General features: G+C 38.8%; 1 protein-coding gene across 1 annotated transcript; it reads right to left on the bottom strand.

Moving 5' to 3' along the window:
• On the bottom strand, positions 19,081-27,672 carry LOC109840955 (probable galacturonosyltransferase 15). Its single transcript, XM_020409794.1, has 5 exons — positions 27,589-27,672; positions 24,656-24,838; positions 22,299-22,862; positions 21,304-21,606; positions 19,081-19,671 (listed from the first exon to the last, which is right to left on the bottom strand). The coding sequence occupies exons 1-5, from the start codon at positions 27,616-27,618 to the stop codon at positions 19,396-19,398; spliced, it is 1,356 nt and encodes a 451-aa protein (XP_020265383.1). The 5' UTR covers positions 27,619-27,672; the 3' UTR covers positions 19,081-19,395.

Below are 27,672 nucleotides of genomic sequence, written 5' to 3'. Positions count from 1 at the left end.
ATTTTGAAATCTATAAAATTGTTATGAACCAAACTTAGAAATGAGATACATTTAGAATCATTTATTTATAGTTTTGCCCCTATCACATCCAATTCCTATTCCTTATTCTATAAAAAGAGTGAAACAAACACCCCCTAAAATAGAGGAAATGAAAAAAAATTAACATGGATGTCTAACAAAACTCTCTTGAACTTTAAGCTTTTATCGTTGGAACCCTCATATGTACTTACCAAATAACTAAAATATTTTTTAGATTTAAAAAACACTAAATTTGGAGAGGGAAGGTACGTTGCTTGTAAATGCAAAAGGAGTAAATTGAACTTTTAACATGGATGTCTAACAAAACTCTCTTGAACTTTAAGCTTTTATCGTTGGAACCCTCATATGTACTTACCAAATAACTAAAATATTTTTTAGATTTAAAAAACACTAAATTTGGAGAGGGAAGGTACGTTGCTTGTAAATGCAAAAGGAGTAAATTGAACTTTTTGCTCTCAATAATATTTTAGTTATTTCCAGTTAAATGTGATAAAAGGTCCCGTGAGTGGTGTGATAAGGGCTAACTTTTAGGAAACCCTCCTAACTTTGAAGATTATTAGATAAGCCCAGATTACTTTCAAAATGTTAGAAAACTCCCTTAAGCTTAGGGATTACTGAAAAACTCATTTTAATTTTGAGATTTTTTTGGAAAAACCACCTAAAAATGTGAGCCACAATTTTTAATGCAAAAATACCCCCTTGTGTAATTTGCCCATCTATGTGAAAATTGTGATTCCCGCTGTTAGGGTGATTTTCTAATGAAATATTAAAGTTAAAAGTGGTTTTCTAATAACCGCTAGACTAAGAGCGTTTTCTTGTTATTTGAAAGTTAAGGGAGATTATCTGATAATCATCTGAAGTTACAAAGATCTTACAATTGCATTGCCCATAACTTTTTAACCCAGTTATCATAATCATTATTGTAATATGTTTTCAGGAAGCTCTCGACATAATCTGCAGAAGTAAGATCTCTAGAGGTGCGGTTGCCCACCCCTGGCACCACTTGGATCAGCCCCTGAGTATAGTGTAGTTACAAAGGTGACCCTGATGTTTTCGTGTGAAATTTAGCCTGAGAAAAGTGTAATGTTCACGGGGGCTTCGGTGGAATACCTCAAAGTTCAGATAGAGTCCTAATTTCAGCATCCCGATGAAAGAACACCAAAAACTAGAAGTCCCTAAATTTATACACTCAGCCGGAAATTGTTCAATGAAATTATCTTACTAGTCTCCAATCCGGATAATCGAAAACTTATTATTTTACCTATTTTTATCACTCTGAAAAACAAACATTATATGAAAACTTTTGGAGAACCAAACAAACTCAGCCGTGAAATCGACTTCCTTCGTTATTTCCAATTGCGAGAACAAACTTGACTTCTGACTAGGTCCACACTTTCGTTGTTCTACAGAAGAAATTATTAGATATTTTTAAATACACTTATATATTCGAACAAAAAGCGAATAAAAAAACAAAAATTATTTACATCCCAATATCTTGGAGTATAGTCAGTGGCGGATCCAGAATCAGGCTACAAGTATATATTTATAGAAATAAACAGAACTCAATTCGGAGATGTATAACTTGTGATAAGAATGTTTTAACAATACAATGTAAAAACGATTAGCAGCATGCATGCTGGAAACATTTACAGATGATGAAACTTGCATTGCCCATAACTTTTAACCCGGTTATCAGAATCACTATTGAAAATATGCTTTCAGAAAGCTCTCAACACAATCTACAGAAGTAAGATCTCCAGAGGTGCGGTTGCCCACCCCCGGCACCACTTGGACCCGCCCCTGAGTGTAGTGTAGTTACAAATTAAGGTGACCCTGATGTTCTCATATCTATTTTTTGAAATTACTAATTGATATTACATGAGCAACTACTGGCTAACCCTAATAAGATTACTTCCATTAGGATTACTTGTGCAATCCCAGCCAATAGCATTAGGGTTACGTATGTAGATACACAGACCCTGTGGCTACCCTTGTAATTACACCATATGACGAGGTATCTATGATTTACATCATCCAAATTCTACTGTGGAAAGTCATCGACGCAGCTTTATCCGCAGAATCAAGGCTTGGAGAGGAGAGGAGGAACTATCCCGTTTGCGTGCTTCGAAGAAGTGAGGGGTACAAATAACAGAGCACGTCATAAACGTTTGTTTGACATAAGAATCTAAGCAAAGATTCTCCAAAAAGCAACCTATTATCTAATCATACATTCCCTATTAATCATAATATAATGAGTTTAGTCCTGGTGTCTGATGTGTCAAATCAATCAGAATATCAACACGTGGCCACACGTCATTAGCTGCCGTTGCACGCTTTTGCCTAACAATCTATAACTTTGACCCAAAATGCACCCAAAAAAACACGATGGTATCCCGCAAGCAAACAAATGGAGGAGGAAGAGTTTCAAGAGGCAGACATCTTATGGCCGGATGGTGACTCCTCGGGCCACGGCAAGGCCCAATTGTCGAAGGCCAAGAAATCGGGCCGTGACAAACAGCCCACGAAGTCGGGCCCTCGGCCCTCGAGCCGAACGGGCGAGCTGCTCGTGGACGCAGGGATTCACGACCCTTGAAGAAAACTGCGAATTCGACGAGTGCAAGAAACGTAAGATGATACCGCCTCATGTCGTGGTGGCGCGCAGGGCGGCGGACAAGGCGGCGTTCTCGATGTTCGCCGGAAATGGGAGGACGCTCAAAGGGAGGGATATGAAACGAGTTAGGGATGCGGTTCTAAGGATGACTGGGTTCCTTGAGAGATGACGCTAGACCAATTGTGTTGCCTATTAGCACTATTTTAGCATTTTTGTTTAAGTGCTTATATGTTTCTCATTGCTATCGTTTCAGAATTTCCTTTTTGTTTTCAGAGAGAAAATATAAGGACAAATTTTCAAATTCAACCCATTTAGAATCTTAATTGTCAAAAACGACACATTTCCAATTTAATTGCCAAAATCGACCTAGTTTCAATCAATTGGCTGAAACTGGGTCGATTTTGGTGAAATAATTTACGAACTTCACAGGACTTCAAGTTCTGTGAAGTTTAAGCGCATTGTTATTTATGAAAGTAAGGTGATTAAGAGGAGAAAAACATCACGGGACTTCAAGTTCCATGATGTTTTCAGTTGGAATTTCCAGAGAGCAACGCTCTCTGAAAATTCCGCCTGCAACTCCACGGGGAGTTGCATGTTTTAAACAACATGCACAGGTTTTGTGCATGTTTTTTTATATATAATATACACATGAAAACAATTTCCTAACAATATACACACATATTACACACACAATATACATGAAATTTCTGCCTCATTCACAACAATATGCATGAATCAAACAATACACACGAAAATCACATATATACTACGTTACAACAATATTCATAAAATTCAGCCATGAATCAAACAATACTCACGAAAATCACACATATAAACAACAATCGATCCACAAAAGTAACAAATTTGAACAATCTAACCATATCATTATTGAAATTCACAAAAGTAACAAAATTTAACAAAAGAAATTCACATACATTCCAAAAGTCCTCCTCTCCTTCCTCTCCCTCTCTTACCCCTTCCCCTCACTCCCCCCCTGTTCATGCTGCTGAGCCTCGATGATTTGAGTATCTGGTTGTGTATGAGATTGAGAAGTGTCGGCTCCATCAACATGTGTTGTGCTATGAGAAGTGTCGGCTCCATCAACATCCATCAACATGTGTTGTGCTATGAGAAGTGTCGGCTCCATCATCACGCGTCATCGTTTGACCTGTCATACGTCGTCGCGTGTACACTTGACGAAATTGGCATAACCTGTCCTGACAGCCTTCAAACTCGTCGACATGATTTTTATGGAACACGCTCGCCATTCTCTGTCTGGTCCTGTTGAAGATCCCTAAGACTGTCGGATCCTGAATGTCATTGATATGCTCATTTATATCAGCCTCAATCTTATCAAAAACATTGATCTACGAGTTAATCAATATATGCATAACTTAGCAAATAATATCTTAATAAAAAATATGATTTTAATTTAGTTTAAAAACTTACATAATCTCTCTCGATCATGACACTAGGGATGTGGGCATGGTACGTATCCAGCTGCTGGCTGTGGGTCACGTCCTATCCATCTGGTGTGATATTTCAATACCAACGCATGTACTCGGAATAACCGTCAGTTGGAATTCTCTCATCCTGTATGAAATTCCACCTGTTATTTCACCTGTCTATGTAGGCCACACGGAATACGTCACAGTCTGTATGATATTATGTCATCCATCGCCTATGATCAATTTGCTCAATAGGATCTGATACATGCTGAGAGAGAAGAAATTATCGTAACACACAATCTGGGACATGCATTTCAATAATCTTCCAACATATCAACGGGACTCTGGCTCTCCACAAAGCAGCGCTATCTTGACAGATAGGTGCAAGAGTATGTATACCAAGATCAGGCGGATGATAGGGCGTCCACTTGAACTGAAATTAAAAAAACTTTTATCAGTATTGTAGGCGTCAAAAAATGCTAATAGATATCCAAATACAGCTCAAGAGGAGATCATCAAAAAATCAAAGAAAAAAGACAGTCTTTACTGTCTCACACGCGAGACAGACTTTACTGTCTCTCCGCGCGAGACAGTCTTTACTGTCTCTCCGCGCGTCTCTCCGTGCGAGACAGCGTTTACTGTCTCTCCGTGCGAGACAGCGTTTACTGTCTCTCCGTGCGAGACAGCGTTTACTGTCTCTCCGTGCGAGACAGTCTTTACTGTCTCTCCGTGCGAGACAGTCTTTACTATCTCTCCGTGCGAGATAGTCTTTACTGTCTCTCCGTGCGAGACAGTGTTTACTGTCTCTCCGTGCAAGACAGTTCTCGAAGGTTCAGAAACTGTTTTATAAACCGCCGACACGTGGCCATTAACTGTCAAAGAACATGGGGAACGTCGTGGGCGAGAATCACGTGAATAACTACCAAAATAACGGAGTTTGAAAACGTGGGAAGGCAGTTACAACGAAAACTGCCAGACAGTTACTGTTCCCGAGACAGTATTTACTATCTCGCGGGCCGAGACAGTCTTTACTGTCTCGGAACCCGAGACTGCCAGACAGTTACTGTTCCCGAGACAGTAAACACTGTCTCGGAAGCACTGTTCATCCCAGAGGCTATAAATACCCCCCCGAAGGCCATTTTTGAGAGGGGCTGATCATTTTGAGCACTTCAGAGCAGAGAAAGAGCAGAGTTCTTGAGTTTCTGGCAACTCCTTGATATTCAGGCTTTGACTTGATTTCAAGAAGAACGACTATCTTACCTTGATAAGATATCGTTTCAAGTTCTCACTTCGATAAACGAAGTCAGAATCATAAACCCCTCACGATTCGATCAGAATCTGTGATTTGGTGGTCCACGGGCTAACGCACCCCCGGCACAGGCAAAGATCCCACGCAAGCAGTGATCCAAACAACGATCCTGCGTTTGTTTCCCAAGAGTTATAATTTTTATTTTGTTGTGTAAAAGAAGTCTTATAAAAAGGCTATCTCTTTTTGAATTTATTGTAATCGACCGAAGATATAATAAATTCCATGATAAAGTCAACTTTTGATGCAAACAAGCTGGCGACCACAGTGGGAGGCAACGGTCTCGCTGCCGAGACCGTCGTGTCGCAACCAATCATCAAGATCCCGGTTGAATCAACGGTCGAGTACGAATTTGACCAAGCGAAGTTTGAGGAGTATTTGTCATCCTCATCCTCAAAGTCTTCCTCGCCTCACAAATGCAGGAAGATTTTATCTTCTAAGAATGTTTGCAAGTTTTCGACTCCGTCGAACGCTACAGATGAAGACTCTCATTTGATTGTTGCTGAGGATTCCACTCGCAACCTCTCTGCTCATAATGACTCTTCTTCAATTAAGGAGTCATTAAATCAAAGCCCGCCGGCACTGACGAAAAGAACTCGTCAGAGACGACGCCAACGTCGCGCTCGTCAATTGGCTAAGGCATTGGAACAAACCGACGGGGTTCGTTATCACGCGGACTTAGAGTCGATGAGACATCGAGTGGTTCAGTTGTCTCAACAACCAATCACTCATATCTCTGCCAAACTCACGACGGAGGAATGGACTATTGTCAAAAGGACTCGTTCGACCCTCAAAGAACGCATACAAAAACATCGTGCAAACGCTGCTCTTGCCCGTGCTCTCTCACAACAAAGACGAGAAAGGGAGAAGGAAACGGTGACCAAAGAACCACCGAAATTCTGCCAAGTTTGGATTCCAAAAACTAGAGTTGTGCAAAATCAGCATTCGGAGCCCGTTAAGACTCCATACCCACAAGGGGGTGGTTCTAAACGTGCGACTCCCGACATAACCTTGGATCGTTCAAAGGCAACAATAAATTATCCTGAGAATGCTAACAAGGTTTTACACTCTCAGAAGAAGACGCATTCACCAAAAGACATCGTCATACCTGGGAGGTCATGCCAACAAACGATACGATTTTTTGGCAATCATACCGATGAATCGTATTATCAAGTTGGGAGTGTGAATGAATTTTAAAAAAGAATTATTCGCTCTCATTGTTCCTGTGCACGACTTATAAGATCAGCTGTCCAAGATGATGAACTCCCTGAAGTCATCATCAACGTGGCTGATAAAAGAAAGTCTAAGCGGCATTTAAGTGACTCAAATCCTGACTTTTTCCCGAGAGGAAGAGTCAATCCAAGAATTGCTCAAAGGATGTCTCGACTCCAATTAGGAGCCATCAGACGCAGAAATTACAAGAGAATGCAAGAAGGAATGTCCTCGGAGGATGAATTCTCGGACACTTATTCTGCAATCGCTTCTGATGATACAATGTCTAGCACGGGACAAACCAGAGAAGTACTCACGATCACCTCTGATCAATTTGCTCAAATACTTTAAGAAGCTCTAGCCAAACAACGTGAAGAAATTAGAGCTGAAGTGAAGACAGAAATGGAGTTAGCTATCCAACAAATGAGAGAATTGCTAGCTCAGCGGCCTCAACCCCCTGAGTCCAGTCAAAGAACTGAATCCAGCCGCCACACTCAGAAAGTTGTGGATGACAGTGTTCCAGAAGTGGATGAAGTCATTATGACTGATACACCTCCCAATAGCAATAACGCTGGGGGTGGTTTAACACATTCTCCCAATAACGATATTGGGAGTGGTTCAATGGCACCTCTTACAGGGGGTGGTCTAACTCATTCTCCTCAACGTCATTTGAACGAAGACATAGACGATGACGGGAAAATAAAAGAGCTTGAAAACAAAGTCAACGCTTTGATGACGGCTCAAGAAGTGAAGAGGACGGATATTCCATGTCCCTATCCAAGAGAATGGGATTCAATACCGTATCCGACAAAGTTCAATCTGATTAACTTCACACCGTTTGAGGGGAAGAGTTCGCCGATTCAGCACTTGATTTATTTCAAGTCTCATTTGGGCATGATCTTTGGAAACGAGGCTTTAATGGTCCGGTCATTCGTTGGCACCCTTCGCGGGCCCATCTTCGATTGGTACCGACGGCTCAAGCCAGAGAGCGTGAGGAGTTCATTCTGCAAACATGCCACAATAATCTCTCTATCGATGTCCTGGAAGCTCTGGGGGTCGTACCATCCACCACTTGGAAAGAGTTAAAACTACGTGGTGAACAAGCTGAACACTTTCTTAAAAGAAAGAAAGTTGAGAGAGTCCAACAAATGACATCTGCCATCATTGGGAACGCAACTTTCGATCCGAAGTTTCAAAAAGAATATTCATTCGAAGAGGATGAAGCTCCAGCCATATTGGAATACCTCCTCGCTAATGACAAAATCGAGCTACCACCTATTAAAGATCAGGATGGTGCTAAAATGATTATGGATCCAAATTACTGTGCGTACCACAGAAGGATTCTTCATCCCACCGAAATTTGCTTTGGACTCAAAAACAAAATCCAAGCCTTAATTGACTCCGGCGTCATAACGGCGAAAGAAGTCGAGTAAAGACGACCATAATACTCCATCGGATACACGAGTTTAAACTGTTTTCCCTAACTCCATTGGGTACACGAGTATAAACTGTTTTCCCTGACTCCGATGAGTATACGAGTATAAACTGCTTCTCCATCTCACTCCGAAAAGTATACGAGTATAAACTGCTCCTTAATACTCCAACAGGTATATGAGTCTAAACTATTTCCTTTCTTTCACGGGAAGTTCCTGGAGAATGCCATGCATGGTACTTTTAAGGATAACCCGATCATATAGCTAAACATAATGATAAACTCAGTTTCGCAAGAAAAAGCTGGGGGTGGATGGTTCATGTAACGGAAGTTCCCGAAAGAATGCTATATGTAATTTTCTTAGGAATAACCCGATCATTACAAACAAAGTGTTAAACACTACATCCCCACGGTGATTTACGAATATTCTTTTGCGGAGATGAGATTCGATCACTTCGTTGGATCAATCTTCCCTCTCAAACCCTCCTTTGGTCAAACCTTTAAACAGTTAGGATCGTCTCACTGTCCATTTGGTCAACCTTTAAACAGTTAGGACCAAAGCCAAAATCCCCTCTCGATTCGTTCCATGAACGAGAGGTCCACAAATTGAACGATCAAACCTTTAAACAGTTAGGATCGTCTCAAATTCCCTTTTGATCAAACCTTTAAACAGTTAGGACCAAAGCCAAAATTCCCTCTCGATTCGTTCCATGAACGAGAGGTCCACAAATTGAACGATCAAACCTTTAAACAGTTAGGATCGTCTCGAATTCCCTTTTGGTTAAACCTTTAAATAGTTAGGACCAAAACCAAAATCCCCTTTCGATTCCTTCCATGAACGAAAGGTCCACAAATTAAACGATCAAACCTTTAAACAGTTAGGATCGTCTCAGAACTCCCACTTGGTCAAACCTTACTACAGTTAGGACCAAAACCAAAATCCCCTTTCGATTCCTTCCATGAACGAGAGGTCCACTTTCAGTTGAATAATCAAACCTTATGACAGTTAGGATTATTCAAACCCGTCCAGATTCTCTAAGTGGAGATCCTACTTTGAGTTTCCTTTGCACCTGGAGATAGAATATAAAATTCTTCCTCTCCATCATCGGGTTCATCTCTACCAACAAAAAAGAGACCAGGAGATAGAATATAAAATTCTTCCTCTCCATCAGCGGGTTCATCTCTACCAACAAAAAAGAGACCATACTACTCCATTGGGTACACGAGTATAAACTGTTTTTCCTGACTCCGATGAGTATACGAGTATAAACTGCTTCTCCATCTCACTCCGAAAAGTATATGAGTATAAACTGCTCCTTAATACTCCAATAGGTACACGAGTCTAAATTGTTTCCTACACTCGACAGGCAGTTTCTGGAGGATATTAATCTGAATATTCTTAAGGATAACCTGACGAACTCTCAATGGACATACAAACATCAATCTGGAAATACCAGCCTCGATTTAAGGTCTCAACAACGGTCAAGCGATAAACGCAGGGCCGGAGAAGCATTAGCTATTCTACAAAGAACTGAATAGACTAATGGATGAAGAGATCAAAAGCCAAAGACATTTTATGGATTCTTGTACATGATCTGCTCAACCAAGTATTGAAGAGGTCGTAAGAAAAATCTATCTTATCCAAAGTATCCCAGACTTCTCTATAAAAGAATGAGTCTGGAATACTTTGGAGGGGGTATCTGTAAGCGTCAAAAAATGCTGATGGATATCCAAATACAGCTTAAAAGGAGATCATCCAAAGATCAAAAGAACATAAGAAACAAGTGTTTGCTGTCTCGGGCGCCAGACAGTGTTTTACTGTATCGCCAGACAGTCTTTTACTATTTCGAGAGACAGTGTTTTACTGTTTGCGAGACAGTGTTTACTGTCTCTCCGTGCGAGACAGTCTTTACTGTCTCTCCGTGCGAGACAGCCTTTACTGTCTCTCCGTGCGAGACAGCCTTTACTGTCTCTCCGTGCGAGACAGTGTTTACTATCTCTCCGTGCGAGATAGTGTTTACTGTCTCTCCGTGCAAGACAGTTCTCGAAGGTTCAGAAACTATTTTATAAACCGTCGACACGTGGCCATTAACTGTCAAAGAACATGGGGAACGTCGTGGGCGAGAATCACGTGAATAACTACCAAAATAACGGAGTTTGAAAACGTGGGAAGGCCGTTACAACGAAAACTGCCAGACAGTTACTGTTTCCGAGACAGTATTTACTGTCTCGCGGGGCGAGACCTATCTCGGAACCCGAGACTGCCAGACAGTTACTGTTCTCGAGACAGTAAACACTGTCTCGGAAGCACTGTTTATCCCAGAGGCTATAAATACCCCCCGAGATCGATTTTTTTGGAGGAGGCTGATCAGAGAGCATCCACAGGCTGATTTCAGAGCAGAGAGGGCAGAGTACTCGAGCTTCTGTAACTCCTTGATATTCAGGCTTTGACTTGATTTCAAGAAGAACGACTATCTTACCTTGATAAGATATCGTTTCAAGTTCTCACTTCGATAAACGAAGTCAGAATCATAAACCCCTCACGATTCAATCAGAATCTGTGATTTGGTAGTCCACGGGCTAACGCACCCCCGGCACAGGCAAAGATCCCACGCAAGCAGTGATCCAAACAACGATCCTGCGTTTGTTTCCCAAGAGTTGTAATTTTTATTTTGTTGTGTAAAAGAAGTCTTATAAAAAGGCTATCTCTTTTTGAATTTATTGTAATCGACCGAAGATATAATGAATTCCATGACAAAGTTAACTTTTGACGCAAACAAGTATCTACAACAAAATTAAAGTATTTATAATGAATTTTTATATTTACATGTTGGTGTTAGAGGTCATCAAACTCATTTCGGTAAAACTCTATATATCTAATTGATGTTTTGTACTTACAGTACCTCACGTTATACCTATTTGGCATAAAAAATATATGCGAATAAATTCGATATGAATGAAATTTATATAAAATTATACCTGCACCCCAAAGGAAATTGGCCCTGTAGATCACGGTGCACATGAAAAGTAGGTCGTCTAATATGAATGTGCTCCCATGACCAAACCTGCATTAATTTATGCATAAGGGATTTATGAGAACGATTGTCAATATGAATTAAGTTTATGCATAATTATACATGTATCAATGTCATGCATCCATTGAATTCTTTATTCTGCATCAAGTACACCCTGCCTAGTTCTCTATAAAGGTATGCCAAGACCGCACTATCTCATGATAAAGTGCCGCATACATCAAAATCCTCTAGCAGTGGTAGCCATCGTGCATGTACAGGACTCTTTGTTCGCATCAGGAAATAACATGCACCATATCATGTGTAATATGTAAGCATGGGCGTGATACTAAATCATCTCATGCGTGGCATCAACTGGTATATTGCCCCTAAATGTCGATCGAAGCCACGATAGCTTCAGTGCATCACTCCTCAAATCGGGAACCTGTCCAAGAAGCCTCTCACATACTTCGGGCCAATTGTGGTCATTGGTGCCCATAACAACCAGGCCATCGATGCAGAGCCCAAGTATGATGGCTATGTCCTGGAGTGTAATCGTACACTCCCCTATATGCATATGAAAGGTGTTGTTCTTCGGCCTCCACCTCTCAATAAGTGCAGTGATAAGGGCCCAGTCAAGCCTAATATACCTCACCAAGAAACACTCCCAAAACCCGGCTTGAGCTACCAACTGTAATACTCGCTCATCCTCCATCTCTCAACCCGAGTGACTCTGGGAATGGTCCACTATGGTGATCTCTAGTACGGGTTGCAAATTAATCAAAAATGATAATATTTATTAATAAAAATTAAAACTAGTGTAAAAATTAAGAAATAGATATAAACCATTTTTTTACCTGTCCCAAGTCAATCTTGTGTGAACGATGATCTGTCTGAAGGTATAATACATCAGGCTGCATCGGTCTCAGATCCATAATAGATATCTCTGAGATTAAAATACAATATGTTAGATTTTCTAGTTGAAAGACTTAATCAAAATGTATTTTAAATATTCAAGATTCAAAGAAATATGTTATATATTAGAAAACGATTGTCAAATGAGAATAAGGATTATAATTAAAAGGTTATATATTACGAAAATGATCGTCACATGGGAACAAGGGTTAAAAATAAAAGGTTATATATTTGTTTGTTGGAGATTTGCAGTAAAAAGACAATAAAAGAAAAATTGACTTGTATTCCTCTCAAAATCAATTACAATTTGGATTCCGATTACAAAAGAGAGGAGAATGAATTTGATTCTCCCCTTTGTTTAATTCTGGGTTCTTCACGGTGGCGATGGAGTGCCTCCCTCGAATGCTCGCGTCGAGTTTGCTCTCCGTTGACGATCTGCACGTCTTGATTTACTGGAATGTAGTCTTCTCCTCACGATTTGACGCTGTGGAGAACTTGCAAAGCAAGTTTAAAACTCTTGACGAGTTGATAACTCTGATCAAGTTTGAAACTCTTGAAAAAGAGTTGATTTGAACCGAGAATTGGGCTGAGTGGGGTGTAACCGCCCCCTCTTAAACAGCTCCCTAAATCGTGGGGAAAACGGTTTTGAAACCGTTCTGTTAGTGCTTTGAACGAGTCAAAACGCCAATCTGGACGTTCTGGACCTTAACTCTGCATCTTATTGATGAGACGCAGAGTTGGGCGCTTGTTGGGAGTTGAAAACGCAAGGGCCGCTTGCGTTCGGACCTTAACTCTGCGTCTTAAAGATGAGACGCAGAGTTGGGCGCTCGCTGGGAGTTGAAAACGCAAGGGCCGCTTGCGTTCGGACCTTAACTCTGCGTCTTAAAGATGAGACGCAGAGTTGGGCGCTCGCTGGGAGTTGAAAACGCAAGGGCCGCTTGCGTTCGGACCTTAACTCTGCGTCTTAAAGATGAGACGCAGAGTTGGGCGCTCGCTGGGAGTTGAAAACGCAAGGGCCGCTTGTGTTCAGACCTTAACTCTATGTCTTAAAGATGAGACGCAGAGTTGGGCGCTCGCTGGGAGTTAAAAACGCAAGGGCCGCTTGCGTTCAGACCTTAACTCTGCGTCTTAAAGATGAGACGCAGAGTTGGGCGCTCGCTGGGAGTTGAAAACGCAAGGGCCGCTTGCGTTCAGACCTTAACTCTGCGTCTTAAAGATGAGACGCAGAGTTAGGCGCTCGTTTTAGAGATGAACTCTGTGTTTTAGGCTGAAAACGCAGAGTTGAGCCTGTTTTAGGCTGAAAACGCACAGGTCGTGCTGTTTTAGAGATGAACTCTGCGTTTTAGGCTAAAAACGCAGAGTTGAGCCTGTTTCAGGCTGAAAACGCACAGGTCGCGCTGTTTTAGAGATGAACTCTGCGTTTTAGGCTGAAAACGCAGAGTTGAGCCTGTTTTAGGCTGAAAATGCACAGTTGGGCCGTTACTCTGTGTTTTGATGTTATCTCACAAGGATAACCTCTGCGTTTTGACTCTGTAATGTAGAGGCGAACCTTAGACGGGCTTGGCGAGCTTCAAGCTAAGTCCAATGTTCTGACGAAGTCCGGTCTTGCAGACGGACTTCAGAACATAACTTGCTGCGAAGAACAGGTCATAACTTTCAAACCGTAAGTCGGAATTGGACGAATTATATATGAAAATCGGCTATCTCGACGAGACGGGGCCATCCGAACCAAGGCAAAGGCTTCGGTTCGCTTCCTTCGTTTTGTCAAATTCCTTACGGTTTGAGAGATATCTGCATTCTAATATGAAGAGACTGTCAATTTGTAGTCTCTTTTGCTAGAGCGTTGCAAAGGTCGTCACCTTGTAACCTTCGTCTTGGCTCCTTGAAAATATGAGAGTCGTCAGATTGTAACTCCCGATGTTAAAATATGAGAGTCGTCAGATTGTAACTCCCGATGTTGATTGTGAATGCTGTTAAATTAGAGCTTTCATCAGTTGTCGTGAAGGTCGTCAGATTGTAGCCTTCTACGTGAAAGTCCTCAAATTGTAGCCTGCTAGAAGTCGTCAGATTGTAACTTCCATCATCGGTGTTTGATGGGGGATCAACTATCTATTGTGATTTTTAGACAGCCTACAATATTATAAAAATCATAAGAGACATATTCCATACAACTGTCAACGAATAATCAACGCCTAAGCCTAGTTGGACAACTGCTTTTGTTGTGGCCCGGTTGATCGTATCTACTACACTTATTTTTTCTCCTAATTCCTTCTCTACCGTCATCCATATTATTTCTAATTCGTACGGAACGTGGTTGCCTACATGATCTTTTATACAAAGAAGGTAATATCTGTGGCCCACCTTGTGTCCAATGTTGACTGTCATATGCTGGCTGAAAATACTCTTTGTACGTTTGTTGATAGTTGTAAGTTGAATACCAATTTGTGACGAATGTATAATGTGAAATCCTCGCACCACCGTGTAGATTCGAGCAAGCCACGACAACATGGTAATAAGGAAGTCATTGTAATTATGGTATATTGCAAGTGCATGTACAACTGTGATCTACTAGCATATTAACTTTGTAAGAGCGACTTTCTCTATGTTATATTCCATCAATGACCTCTCATTAACTAAAACTGTATCTTACGACACAAAATGATCGAGCCTTCACAACCTGATTCGCTAATATGCCTTTAACCTTCGGCGCCAGTTTTGACGGGATTTTTGCACTAAGTGTGCGTCATTTGAGAAAGAATTTATTAAGTCTGTAAAATATTTTTGCAACTAGTGACTGTATTTGCATATCGCGTGCTCCCCTAAGCACACCATTGAAACTCTCAGAACCGTTAGTGGTCATCATACAAAACCGTTTTCCGTCATCTTAGAGTTATCAATCCATTCTTCTCCATGAAGTTCATCGGGCGGCGGATCCTCTAACAAGACATATTCATTATTAGAGTAACACCCGTTAATATATTAGTTGTCCCCTTCATCACGATCTATCAAACACGTCTTGATATTGATTTGTAAGCCATCATCTTTATCATCATCCTTGGATTCGACACTTGCATTATCATCTTCTATCCTCACTCCTATGGAAGGCATTATATCTTGATGGGGAACGCTATCATCGAAGGCTTTTGGAGTGTCCACAAGCGAATGACTACTCAAGTATTGTGATTGTGTCCATCGTATATCTTGTTGCAGAGATAAAAAGCCGACGGAGTCAACTTCAAGGTCCTCCAACATGCGAGAGTATACTTTGTCATGATTCACCGATTTGCCCAAATTTTTGTGATGCTTTTCAATAAATAATTCCATCAAACACTTCTTGTCATGCAATATTCTAATAAGACTCATATCGTAGTCACTCGAGATTTGAATGACACTTGTTATGTTCCCCGTAACAGGATAATTGCAAATAACGTTGATGTGATACTCACGTGAATTGGTTAATGTAAGTTTGTGTAAGTCATTAATCAATTCATCGAAAGTACATGATTTGATATAAACAACGGCTTCGTTACACCTCCTTCATACACAGGCATGTTATTCTCGAGGTAGTTAATTTTTCCATCATATGTATAAAAAATTACGATTCAATCGTTCATCGTTACCTCTGAAGAGTAAAAAAATCCAATTTCAATAATACACGAAAAACATAAGAAAATATTATTTTTTTCTTCATTGCCTTTATTTTTTCTTCGTCACGTAAATTGGTTAATGTAACCAAATGTAACCATTAATTCCTCTAATATCGATTTTAGACCTCCGTCATGTGGAATGGTTAATGCAAGTTTGTGTAAGTCATGCAATTCACTAATTTTTACAATTTTCGATAATTTCTCCTCTAACTTCATACAGAAATTTCTTTATTATTTCTTCACAAAATTCACAAATGTTTCAAAATTTATTTCAAAATCTTAAGTTAAACAAGTTATTGGTATGAAATAGTGAGAATATATAAAAATTAGGAGAATTTTTTTAAGATTTTACCTAAAATTTGTTGATACCCTAATTTCCGGTGATCTCCGACCGTGACGACGGCGGGATCGATCACCGGCGGTGATGGTTGGCTAAGACGGTGACTGTAGGGGTCTAGGGTGAACGATGAGAATGAAGAGGAAGAGAGAGAGATACCGCAGTGGGTAAACACGAATATCTATCGCGTGGGCCTTATATTGGCCCAGCCCTAACTTCACGGGACTTCAAGTCCCGTGAAGTTGGCGGAATTAAAATCTTTCACGGGACTTCAAGCCCCGTGAACTTACATACCCCTAATCAACTTTGATTGTCGAGGGCTTAAATTTCACGGGACTTGAAGTCACGTGAAGTTTTATATTTTTTTTCACCAAAATCGATCCATTTTCAGCCAACTGGCTGAAACTGTGTCGATTTTGGTTATTATTTTGGAAATATGTCGATTTTTGCAATTAAGTTTCTAATTGGGTTGGTTTTGAAAATTTGTCCAAAAATATAACCACCTGTTTTTTTATTGCTACTATTATTTCTAAGCAAAGATGAAGGCTTGCTTTATTTTTCATTTTTAATGTTGTTAGTTGATGCTGCTGGAAATATGAAAGTTCTAGTTGTTGAATTTCGCAGAGAGCAGCCCCAACCAAATTGAGTTGCAGGTTTGACCCGATTAGGATTAATTGACAAATTGCCCCTCAGTTGAAGTTGTTTAAAGTTAGATCATATAAATTATTCTTAATTTCTTAATTCCTCACCTCTTTGGAGTTTTGAGCAAGGATATTGTCTGCGATTTCAAATTTGAGAATAAAGTGACTTTATTAATCCGTGTTAATGGATCATTAGGTACTGTATATAGGCTTCTAATTGCACCTTCCTATACATGTATTAATTTCTTAGATGATTGATCATGTAATTAAATACTAATTAGATTGACAGTCACTTCTTATATTTTTCATCAATTAACACAACGGATTATGGTGATGTGATATTAAAAAAAAGTTTTGATCATTAACATAACAAATATATTCATATGTGCATCACTTAGGGAGATGAAAATTCGTGACTGTTGGGCAACTTGCATTGGGTAATTACATTGCATTTAGTAGTTTATTCGTAAAAATATTATCTTGTGACACATTGAGTAGGTTGTATTGCTTAAAAATGAATAACATAAATTGACAAAATAAGACAGAAGTGACTAGCAATCCAATTAATATTTGCTTACAAAATCTGCCATCTGATTAAGTAAAATGTAGGTATGAAGGTCTAATTACGATAAATTTAGTGATTAACAATCCAATTAACCCCTTAATCCTTTTCTTTTTTAGAACCAAGTGTCTACATTTAAGCCTTTTTTTTTTGGGTACCACTGTCTCTTTTTAATGAAACAATAAATCGTTGCACTCCATTTTCCATTGAAAAATTTTAGAACTTTTAAGATATTCTCCTTTTCTTCTAAAAAGAAAAAACTACAGCATATTCTTGTAAATTGATAGATATTGACTCCAGTAAAGGATAATACCATGCTCATGACACTATGCTTTGTAGTTCACCGCGGTTGCGTGTTCACGTGGGATATACTGATTAAAAGCATAAATTTCTTAAAATGACTGTTTTATCAATGAGATTTTCCTAAATTTTAAGGACAATTAATTACCTTTCTTGTTGGCTGCTTTTAAGGGACTGTTTGGTTCGTTTCCTAGATATAGGGAAATGCATTTCCATGTACAAAAACACAAGTTTTGAGTTTTCAGATATAGGGAAATGCATTTCCATGTACAAAAACACAAGTTTTGAGTTTTCCAAACTTTTCCAAGAAATAGATTGTTTCGCTTTGGTTCGCACAAAAAAATGATGGGAAACCAATGTATTTATTTTTCTTGTGTTTGGTTCGCATGGAAAAAAAGCGAAAACTTTTGTTTATATGGCAAAAAGCCGACGTGGCTGCAGTTTTCGTCGATTTCACGAGGTTGAGGAAGGAATTAGGGGAGAGAAAAAAAATCTGATATGACGGCGATTTTTACCGAGTTTCCCTTCTTCATCCTTAACGAACCAAAGATGGGAAAAAAACATACGGAAAACTTATATCCTACGTGGCCACGAAAAATCTGATGTGGAGGCGGTGTAAAACTTTTCCACCGAATTAAAAAACAAACCAAACAACCCCTAATTGCAAATTGCGAAGACTGGGTTATTTACTGAAGGCAAGCATTTATAGAAGCCAAATAAAACTCGTACTCTAGTCTTGTAGATGATAATGTACACGTCACCGTCGCCACGTGTGTCCATGGTGGACGGTCTTGGATTCAAACGCGGAACATGTCAACGGTTGCATTTAGCACCCAGAAGTAAATCTTAGTTTAATGTTATCAATTATAATTATTTATAACCTTGGCAAGATGCCTTAAAGTTGACCTTGGGTTGTTTGTTTCGAAGATCAAGAAATCAATCGAGTGATGCATGCATTGATGGAGTACTGTATGATTGAAATGATTTTCCAAAACGAAAATAGAAGTTTGGCTGAATTTAGATGATCTTTTTTTTTGTCTACAGGTACCAGTTGTAGTAATTTTCGAGCTATTTTTAATGCTCAGAAAGGGCGAATTTCGTTACTTAGTTTCTTTTTAAATAAGTGGATTATTTCTTATCTTTCTAATTGGTTTATAGTTTTTACGCTTGAAAAATTAAGATGGAATCAATAGTTTTAGTTAGGGCAACTTTAACAAAATCCCCCAATAATTTTGGACGTTTTTTTTTCACTTAACCTTCAATAACTTTAAAAATGAAACTTAACTCCCAACAATTTTTTATCAGGAAATCCTCAAAATTAACAATGTAAGTTCTGATATATATACCACAGGCAATTATCGGCTCATCGTCAAACCTAAAACAGTACAGAAAGAAAGTTTCCTCAAATCTGAGTAAAATAGCGCCGTAAAATTAAAGAAAACCACAGGTTTCCAAACTGGGCTCCTCAACATGCCTGCTAACTTTTGTATAGTGAGGTCAGCCCTCATAAAAGCTTAAACACTTAAACATCTCCAAAAAGATAATAACTTGATAATCATTTGAAAGTCAAAACCGTATGACATATATTTTAAAAAAAAAAGATATATGAAGACATGACAAAGAGAGAACATCGATAAGCATCCTTTTATATCAACTTAGTTGTTATTTCGAGAACTAATACACGTATACGGGTATATTTCTCGTGTATATATATATATATCTCCTAGAAGAGCTCCTCTTTAAGCCCTCTCCCTCCATATATACAACTTGACTGGAAGCCCTCCGTAACAAATAAAACGGTAAACAGAGGTAATCTAAAGCAGAGACTGAAGGCAATACCCTCTTCTCCCTACTCAAGACTAACTACTCTATCTACAACAAAAAAAAAAAAAATACATATGCCATCTATATATAAAGTATTCGAATTTCCTCCACTACACAACTCTGCAGCTCGTTAAGAACTCATCAGAGTGGTTAAGATGATTCATCCATAGATTTCTTAGCTCTGGAAAACCAATCTCAAGCCATGGCTTTCTTGGACCGCTGAAATGAAGAACTGCAGAAGTTTTTAGGGTCTCCGGAGCTGGCAATTGTTGCCCTAATCCTGGCAATTGCCATGAAGGGTCAATTGGATGTACTTTACTGTTGAAAGCAATTATCGCTGGTGGTAGCCAGCCTAAACGCCATAGTAAAAACCCAGATTCACGGTTCTGCGTGAAAAAGAGAGAGTGATTGAGATTTACATCCTCCGAGTGATATACAGGATATAATGTAGAAAATCTCCCTTATGGTTAATTTTTAGCAATGACAGGCTATCCACCTAAGGTTTTAAAAGTGACACTTTACCACCCTTACTCTTCAAATTTTAGCAAATAATCTTCTTCTTCATTTTTTTGGATATATTAATCAATTTTTATATAACCCTGAAACTCTGCAGATAGTGCCCTTTAACTACATTAATTCCGCAAAACTCTCCAACATTTGAGCGGTTTTGCACATTACCACCCTAAACTTCTTTTATTTCACTAAATCCCATGAATATTTTTCACAAATTACCCCAAACTAACACTGTCAAGTTTAACGTGTCACGTGCCAAGCAAGGGTGATACTTTAGGACTTAGGGATATTTTGTCTTTTTTATCGCGTGTGTGGCATGTAACACGTTACACTTGTGTTCTTAAATTGCGATGTTTGCCCTATGTGTTACCTTGTGGGTGTTAGTGTGTTTTGATTGAACGTTGTGGCATGTGACTATTATAGCTTTCGCAAAAATCTAACTTCGGCGGGGATCGTGGGTAAATCCTGTCTTGGGGTGGGGTGGGTGGGGAGGCGAATAGGGTGGTAAAGTGAACATACATCCAACGGGGTTTGATGGAATAAAAGGAGCTCAAGGCAGTTAAGTGCAAAAGCCCACAAAGTTCAGGGTGTTTCGTATAATTAAAATAGTTCAAGGAGGTTGCAAAACCCCCAGTTAAGGTGGGTTTTCTGAAATTAACCCTTATCATTCATATAGATATAGAGTAATTATCCTGTCTTATCACTATAGTTTTCTAGCATACTTCGAAAATTTAAAGAAGGGTTTAATGTGTCACTTTAGGGGTATTTTCTGCAATTTATGCTATAAACTTACACATATGCACATGCATGCGTACACGCCCATCCACCCATGCACTCACACAAACACTCAGTCATGATTGAGGTTTTCACCGTTTCAGGTAAAATATAGGGTAAGTTACAGGAAGCCAACCCATGGCTTGTAGAAAAGGCTGACTATACCTCTAAGGTTCCAAAAGTAACACTTTACTCTCCTTCTCTGTAACTTTTAGTCAAATAATCATCAATTTTTTTATAGGGTTAATTGTGGGGAGATTCCCTGTACTATCTATCGCGCAATTGCAGATATACAATTATATTGTTGCTTATAGACCCTGTGAGTGAAAATTTTGACTCCGTTACACTCAGAGAAAGAGAAAATTATTTTTTCGCAAATATATCTCTCGAGGCAAAAAGTGAAAAAAAATTCACTAAGGGGGTCTATCTACAAGAATAGAACTACAGGGGATCCATCTGCAAATTGGGCAATAGTACAAGGGTCTATCTGCAATCAGCCCTTTTTGATATAAAAAATAATTTTAAATAATATAATCATATAAATTTTGATATAGGCATAGATGTAATTATCACGTTCTATTACTATGTTTTTACATCCAAATTAACTTTGAAAATTGAAATCCACTTTTAGGGGGTATTTTCTGTGAATCATACAAACGTTAGGGGATTTTCTGTAATTTACGCTATAAACTGACACACGCACAGGTATACATACGCAGAGAGAAACATACCAATCGAAGCATTTGCTGGAAGGTTGCTGTTATATTGGTCCTACTCCATGCTTCAAGATCAAATATGTTCATGCCCCCTAACCATGCACATTGATCTTGTTCTAGTTCAGATGGAAGTAAAGAATTTGAGAAATTGAAGTAGTGACCAAGCATTGGTCCGGGGCAATGGCTCTCTCTGTTGTGTTCTAGACCAACTGCACCAATGATATTGTCATTGAGATCGAGATCCCACAATGGAGTCAAGTCACGTTGAACGACGACATCATCATCCAGAAGTATTACCCTTTTGAGATTTGGGAAGAGCTGTACACATAGGTTCAAGTTGAGTGTCAGGAAAATTTTGTAGGAAACATGAATTCTGAGAGAGAGAGATTTCAAATGAAGCAATAAAGAGGTTAAGGTATTCAACGATGCTAGAGGAGGTAATTATATATTTTAATCAAAAATTAAAAAGAAAATCCTTCAAAATTTCTATTTATGTATTTTATTCTTTACTTTTTCCCATGCTTGCATGTTCCTCCATGGAATAATTGATTAACACAATACAAGGACTTAATTTGCTTCTTCAAGGAATATTTCAGAGACTGAGAGTTCAAATATTTTTCTTCCTCTACAAAACAATATAGCAAATGATATATAATAAGCAGTTAAATATAAGGGTTAATTACTGATAATCCCCTGTACTATCACCCAATCGCGGATAGTGACTCCCCATGTAATTCTACTGTTGAGGAAATACCTCCTGTACTATCGCCCAATAGCGGATAGACCCCTGAGTGAAATTGTTTTGACTCTCTCACCCTCAGCAGGTTTATCTGTCAAAAAAGAACAAATTTATCCTTCTCAGGGTAAAAGAGTCAAGAAGATCACTCAGGGGTCCCACCTGCAACAATAGAACTACAGGGGTTTATCCGCAATTAAGCCTAGATGTATTGCTGATTATTCAACCAGAAAAACTGGAACCACAGAATCATTGAAATAGATTGAATCCGTACCTCTGGGAGATGAATTCTTAGATAATTTAACAGCAAAAATGAATTCGGACTGAGACCCTCAAGCCTCCTATAATCCTCATCACCTCCACTATACTCTCGATAAGCCATTAACCCCTGATGAACCTCTTCTACGGTCACCATAACTCTTGCACTAGCATAAGGTGGCCAATCAAACTGGTGCAAGCCCTTGACCTCTACAACAGCAGGAAAAACTGAGTTGAGGGAAAACCAAGCATGCATTGCGCTGGAGGTTTTCTTATCAGTTACAATATGAAACACAAACTTCCCAGGTTCCTTGGAGCTTTTCACAGTGGAAGAGATGGCAACAGAAGCAGCGAGAATGTTGTCGGTTATGATGACAATGTGGAGATAATTGGCATTTGTTAGGCGATATGAATGTTCTGGTAGCGGCAAGGAAGTTCGAGCAATGGCATTTACTAAATATTCTTCTGCTAGATTCAGAGTGACGCAGTGTATGCTCTTTGGTACTCCAATTGAAGCCAGATGTTGATATATTGATGCCTGATTCCTAGATAATTGGACTTTGTGATCCATCTTTATAAGCTGTTTTTCATATAGAAAAAAACTGCAATAAATAATGGTATAAAGTTATAATTGAATCGAAAACTTTTACTCGTCAAAATGACTGCTTTGAAAACAGCCAGCCAATCATCTTCAAATACCAGAATTTGTAAGTTATTCAATTCATAGGTAAATGCAAAACTGAGCTAGGAACAACTAGAACATCATGTAGACATGGAACTGCACTCTTTACCATGACTTATTTTTATGACCATGTTCCATTCTTTTAGGGTCATGTTTAGTTATAAAGAACCGATTCTCATTTTTTCAATTTGTAACATAACTAGTCATGAGTATATACTGACTAGATTATTTAGTGGATTAATTTGCCAACGTATTCACCTATCCTAGCTAAAATGAACTCTCAACCCCCTCCCCCTCAAACCCCAACATAAGGAAATTAATTTTAGTACCACAGGGTTGTTGCTAGGTATGAAAATTAGAAACTGAATGACAACAATTCCAGTTAATGAATGCTTTTACTCATTGGCTTCTTTTTACTTTATGTGTTGCTTTAGGATTTTGGAGAAAAGGATCCAACAAACTCAGTTTGTTCTTACTTTTAAAGGACTGACGTTCCTGTTCCCATCATTTACTACCATTCCTTATTTTTCTCAGTGAACAGGAATTCAAAGATACTAAACTTTCAAGTAAAAGGACAGGGGACTAGAACTAATTATTTCATTTTATTTATTTAATTATTTATTTTGAAGAGTTTAAAAACTCTTTTGAAAAGTTTGCAGATTTAAAAAGAAAATTTATTAAGTTCAAGATATAAAGACAATACTTTCAGACACTCAACGGTTCCTTTATATTTAACTCTTTCCTCGTATCCTTCAGTCTCTCCCCTCCCTCTTCTCTCTAATCCCAGTAAACATTCAGCTCTAAGAAGGATTCAAGAATTCCATTCAAGAAATCGACTCGCAGCTAAGCAAATTCACATGCTTCATAAACACTTTCTAGACTTAATTGCATGCTAGTCTTTTGCCTGGATCTCTGCATTATTGCATCCAGTAATACAAAATCTCCTCACATCTAGTAATCCGCTCACAGCTAAACAAGCTCACATGCTTCATAAACACTTTCTACTAGACTTATTCCATGGCACTTGTTCATCTGATTCTTTGCATTATTACATCCAAGTCATCACATACACACACAACGCAAATAGTGTCACAGACACAAGGAACAAAATGATGCCACATTTTGGGACCAAAAGGCTCATGTGAGTTAGGTGTGTGATTTAGGTTTTAGGAACCATCGGCCCACTACAACATTTCTTATGTTGATCTGTTAACATGAGAACACCACCCCAAAACCAGAAATTTCGTGCACCACTCGGAAAGAACTCTCATGTCCTTTAAACAAAGAAAGAAAATCTCTAGTCCAACTAGAAATGCGACAGAGATGCCTTATCGGAGTTACTCTCCAAACCGCTATCTTAGAATTCCTGCAGAATAACTAACAATGATAAATTACAGAAAAATCTTCCCAAGCTAAGTTTTTCAGGAGTCATAGATACAAAGTGATAGTTCAACCCCTCCATTCCAATTTGTGTTTCCATTTAAATATGTCTTTTATTATATCAAAAAAGATGATCGTTTCACTGGAAATTGAGAATAAAAGGACAAAATGTTACTTTAAGACCTTAGGGAGCTTCGGTGTCATCACTACAAATCATGAGTGGTGTTTTCACAATTTACTAATGGTGAAGATCAAATGCAGCAGAAAAGATGAACTTGCAACAATATTTGGCAAGGTGGAGAGACAAGTACCATGGCCTTGGTCTTGAGAAGAAAAGTTTTGATGTCAATATGCTGGTATGAAGCGGCTGCACCAGCAATTTCTGCAAGAAGATGGTCCAGCGATTCTGGTGCTGATTCTATGAATTTTTCATCCAGTACTTCACCTCTTTCCTCTGCGTCAATGTACACTCTTCTTAGCTCCTTCATAAGTTCCTACCACAAATTAAAACGATATAAATACATGTACAAAGGAATTAAAACAAAATTACAGTATCTTCATATATTTTACAAATAACTTTTCCGAAAGTCATTAAACACCTCCAAAGATTTTATATATGTCTAGCATTTCTTTAACGCCCCCCCCCCCCCCACACCACACAAAAAAAAAAAAATCCAGTTAAGGCGTTTGTGGACATTGGATCACAATTTTATATATGTCTAGTATTTCTTTACCCCACCCCCCACCACGCACCCCCCCCCCCCCCCCCCCACCCCCCCCAAAAAAAAAAAAAAAAAAAATCTCCGGTTAAGGGTTTGTGACATTGGATTGTGATCCTCTCTATTATAAAGAGTCTACTTATTGGATCAGTTACCCTAGAAACTTGACAAATGAATCTAAGATATTTGGATACTCTCGTCGTGGAGCAGAGAACACTAAAACAAAATTAGTTTGCATTGTTTCCAAATGGAATATAATAAATACCAGTATATTCCCTCTCTAGTCTTTCCCTCTTCCCAGAGGAACCAACTCCAGTGTTTTTCTTACAAGGAAAACAGGGAAATTGCAGATAATCACTTTCATCTATACGATCAGACGTAGAGGAGAGAGGGGCTATATGCAATTTATCCTTCTAAAAAAAGCTAACCCTAAAAGTCATAAGGCTCATAAATGCTAATAAGGTATAACGGCAATTATATCAAAAAAAATCCCCTCAAGGAGTCTATTAGCACAAATAGAACTATAGGGTCTATTCTGACAAATAAAACCATAGAGTTTTTATTCGCAATTGGGCGACAATACAGGGGTCTGATCGCAGTTAACCCTTTTCTAAATATAAAACAGCTAGCATCTCATCAAATAAATGGCAAATTGCAGATAACGCCCTCGTTCAAACCTTTACTTGCACTTATTACCCCTCAAGCAATTCAGTCACTTAAACACTCCTAGATTCATGAGGGAGTCGCCTGTAATTTACTCTTCTCAAATCATGTGAATCTGGGGCGTTTAAATGCTAGTAATATCGTTGAGTGGTGATAAGTGCAATTGAAGCTACAGAAGAGGGGTTATCCACAATTTCGACTTAAATAAATAGTCCTTAAAGTCCCTGTCTAAAATGTAGCCGTAAAAAGCCAGCAGCGCCTTCGTCGTTTCGCCACTGCAACGCGCTCACAGCTCCCCCACCCACGTGACCCCGCATGTGACATACCGTAACAAGCAGAAAAAAGTAAAAAAGAAAAAAGCGACAAAATATTATCGCAGGTCTGACACGTCAACACGATCGAGACCGGATTTGACGCACCCAAGCTCTCACAAGCTAAATCGTGGGCCCCATATTGTCGGTGTAGGCCCTGATGAGCTGGTGGTCCTCATAAATGAGGCCCACATGAGCATTTGGGTTTGCATGGTGTTGACTGAACACGTGGCACGTGCGCAAGTGGTGGCGGTTGGGAAAAGAAACCGCGTGATAGGAGGAGGAACAAACGGGAGGAGTAATCATTTCTTTGTATAGTTGTACTAGGCCTTTGATTATGGGCCCAGAAAATAAATTCAAATAAGACTTAGGGGCTTTTTTGTATATTTACCCCGTGACAATGTTGTTTTCGTTGATTTGGGCCTGCAGGCATCGTGATGTTGGCAATTAGGCTTTAAAGATTTCATTGCATGTAAATTTATAGAGTTTCCTTGATTTCATATGACTTCTTTTGGGCAAAAGAGGGGTACAAACTTATAGTAGCTTAGATGCCGATTATAGTATTGTATTGATAAATGCATGCCAAAAGATGACAAAATAACGAAAATGTCACATAACTATTAAATAATAATTTGATGGATAAATATTAAATAGCTGCGCTCACACACCACAAAAGTACTATTAGAAACTAACAAATATGTAATATATAACAAAAACAATTCATTTAAGACTATATACCATTTAATTTCCCCAAAAAAACTTAAGAAAATCAAAATGTGCTTCAAATGGGTCACAATCCGTGCCTAGCAAATAAAATTTCTCTGAGTAGTGCCCTCATTGACAAATAACATTTTTTATTATGAAATAACATTCCTTTGTTGGAAATTATTTTAATTGTTATAATCATCATAAGTACATGAGATATGATCTACAAATTTAATCCATTTCAGACATCCTAGAAATGATATTTTATCGCAAACTAATGTGCAGCTAAAAAATATGCAGGAAAATATCTTTCCTCAGTTATATAAGTACTCTGAGGTATGATATAACTGTACGGATGACCCTGGAATTTGTACGCCTACACAATTAACTTTGAGATTATAACTATAATTACACTGTTGACACTGGAGTCCGAACGACGAGTAACTTCAAGGGTTATCCATGTAAATACAGTCAGCAAACACGGGTTAGATATACAGACTCCAGGTCGCTGATATAATTGCACTATGCCTCAAGATACGCAGCTCGTAATTAATTCTTAATAAAATTCCCCGTTGAGAAGCGCACTATATCACTAGAATAAAAAAATCTAACTAATAATTAAAAAAAATGAATAAATTCCACAATGATCTAAATATGGGAACAACATGGGGAACAAGTGAGATGTCTCACTCCTATTACATAATGAGTTACTCATCATTAATAATGATCAACTCATTATACAATAGGAGAGGAACACCTCATTTGTCCCTCCTATTAGTCCCATATTTTGGTTCCCCCTAGCAAAACTTTTTTAAAAAAATCAACAGTAAAAAAGTAATAGCTCACCAGTGAAGTGTCGCTCCCTCTGAACAACATGGGCCTAATCCTCCACCCTAAACAACCTAAATCAAAATTCAAAATTAAATTACT

Source organism: Asparagus officinalis, chromosome 5 (genome assembly GCF_001876935.1).
Source record: "Asparagus officinalis chromosome 5, Aspof.V1, whole genome shotgun sequence".
Lineage (NCBI taxonomy): Eukaryota > Viridiplantae > Streptophyta > Magnoliopsida > Asparagales > Asparagaceae > Asparagus > Asparagus officinalis.
Note: the sequence above shows the minus strand (reverse complement) of the source record. Positions and strands in the feature narration are given on the sequence as shown.

Bases quoted from the DNA above. Each gene is read 5' to 3' on its own strand.
- LOC109840955 (XM_020409794.1), bottom strand. From the start codon at position 27,618: ATGTTGTTCAGAGGGAGCGACACTTCACTG. The intron at 24,839-27,588 runs GTGAGCTATTAC...AATTTGTGGTAG, and splicing joins GAGGGAGCGACACTTCACTG to GAACTTATGAAGGAGCTAAG. The intron at 19,672-21,303 runs GTATGTTTCTCT...TTTTTCACGCAG, and splicing joins TCCAGCAAATGCTTCGATTG to AACCGTGAATCTGGGTTTTT.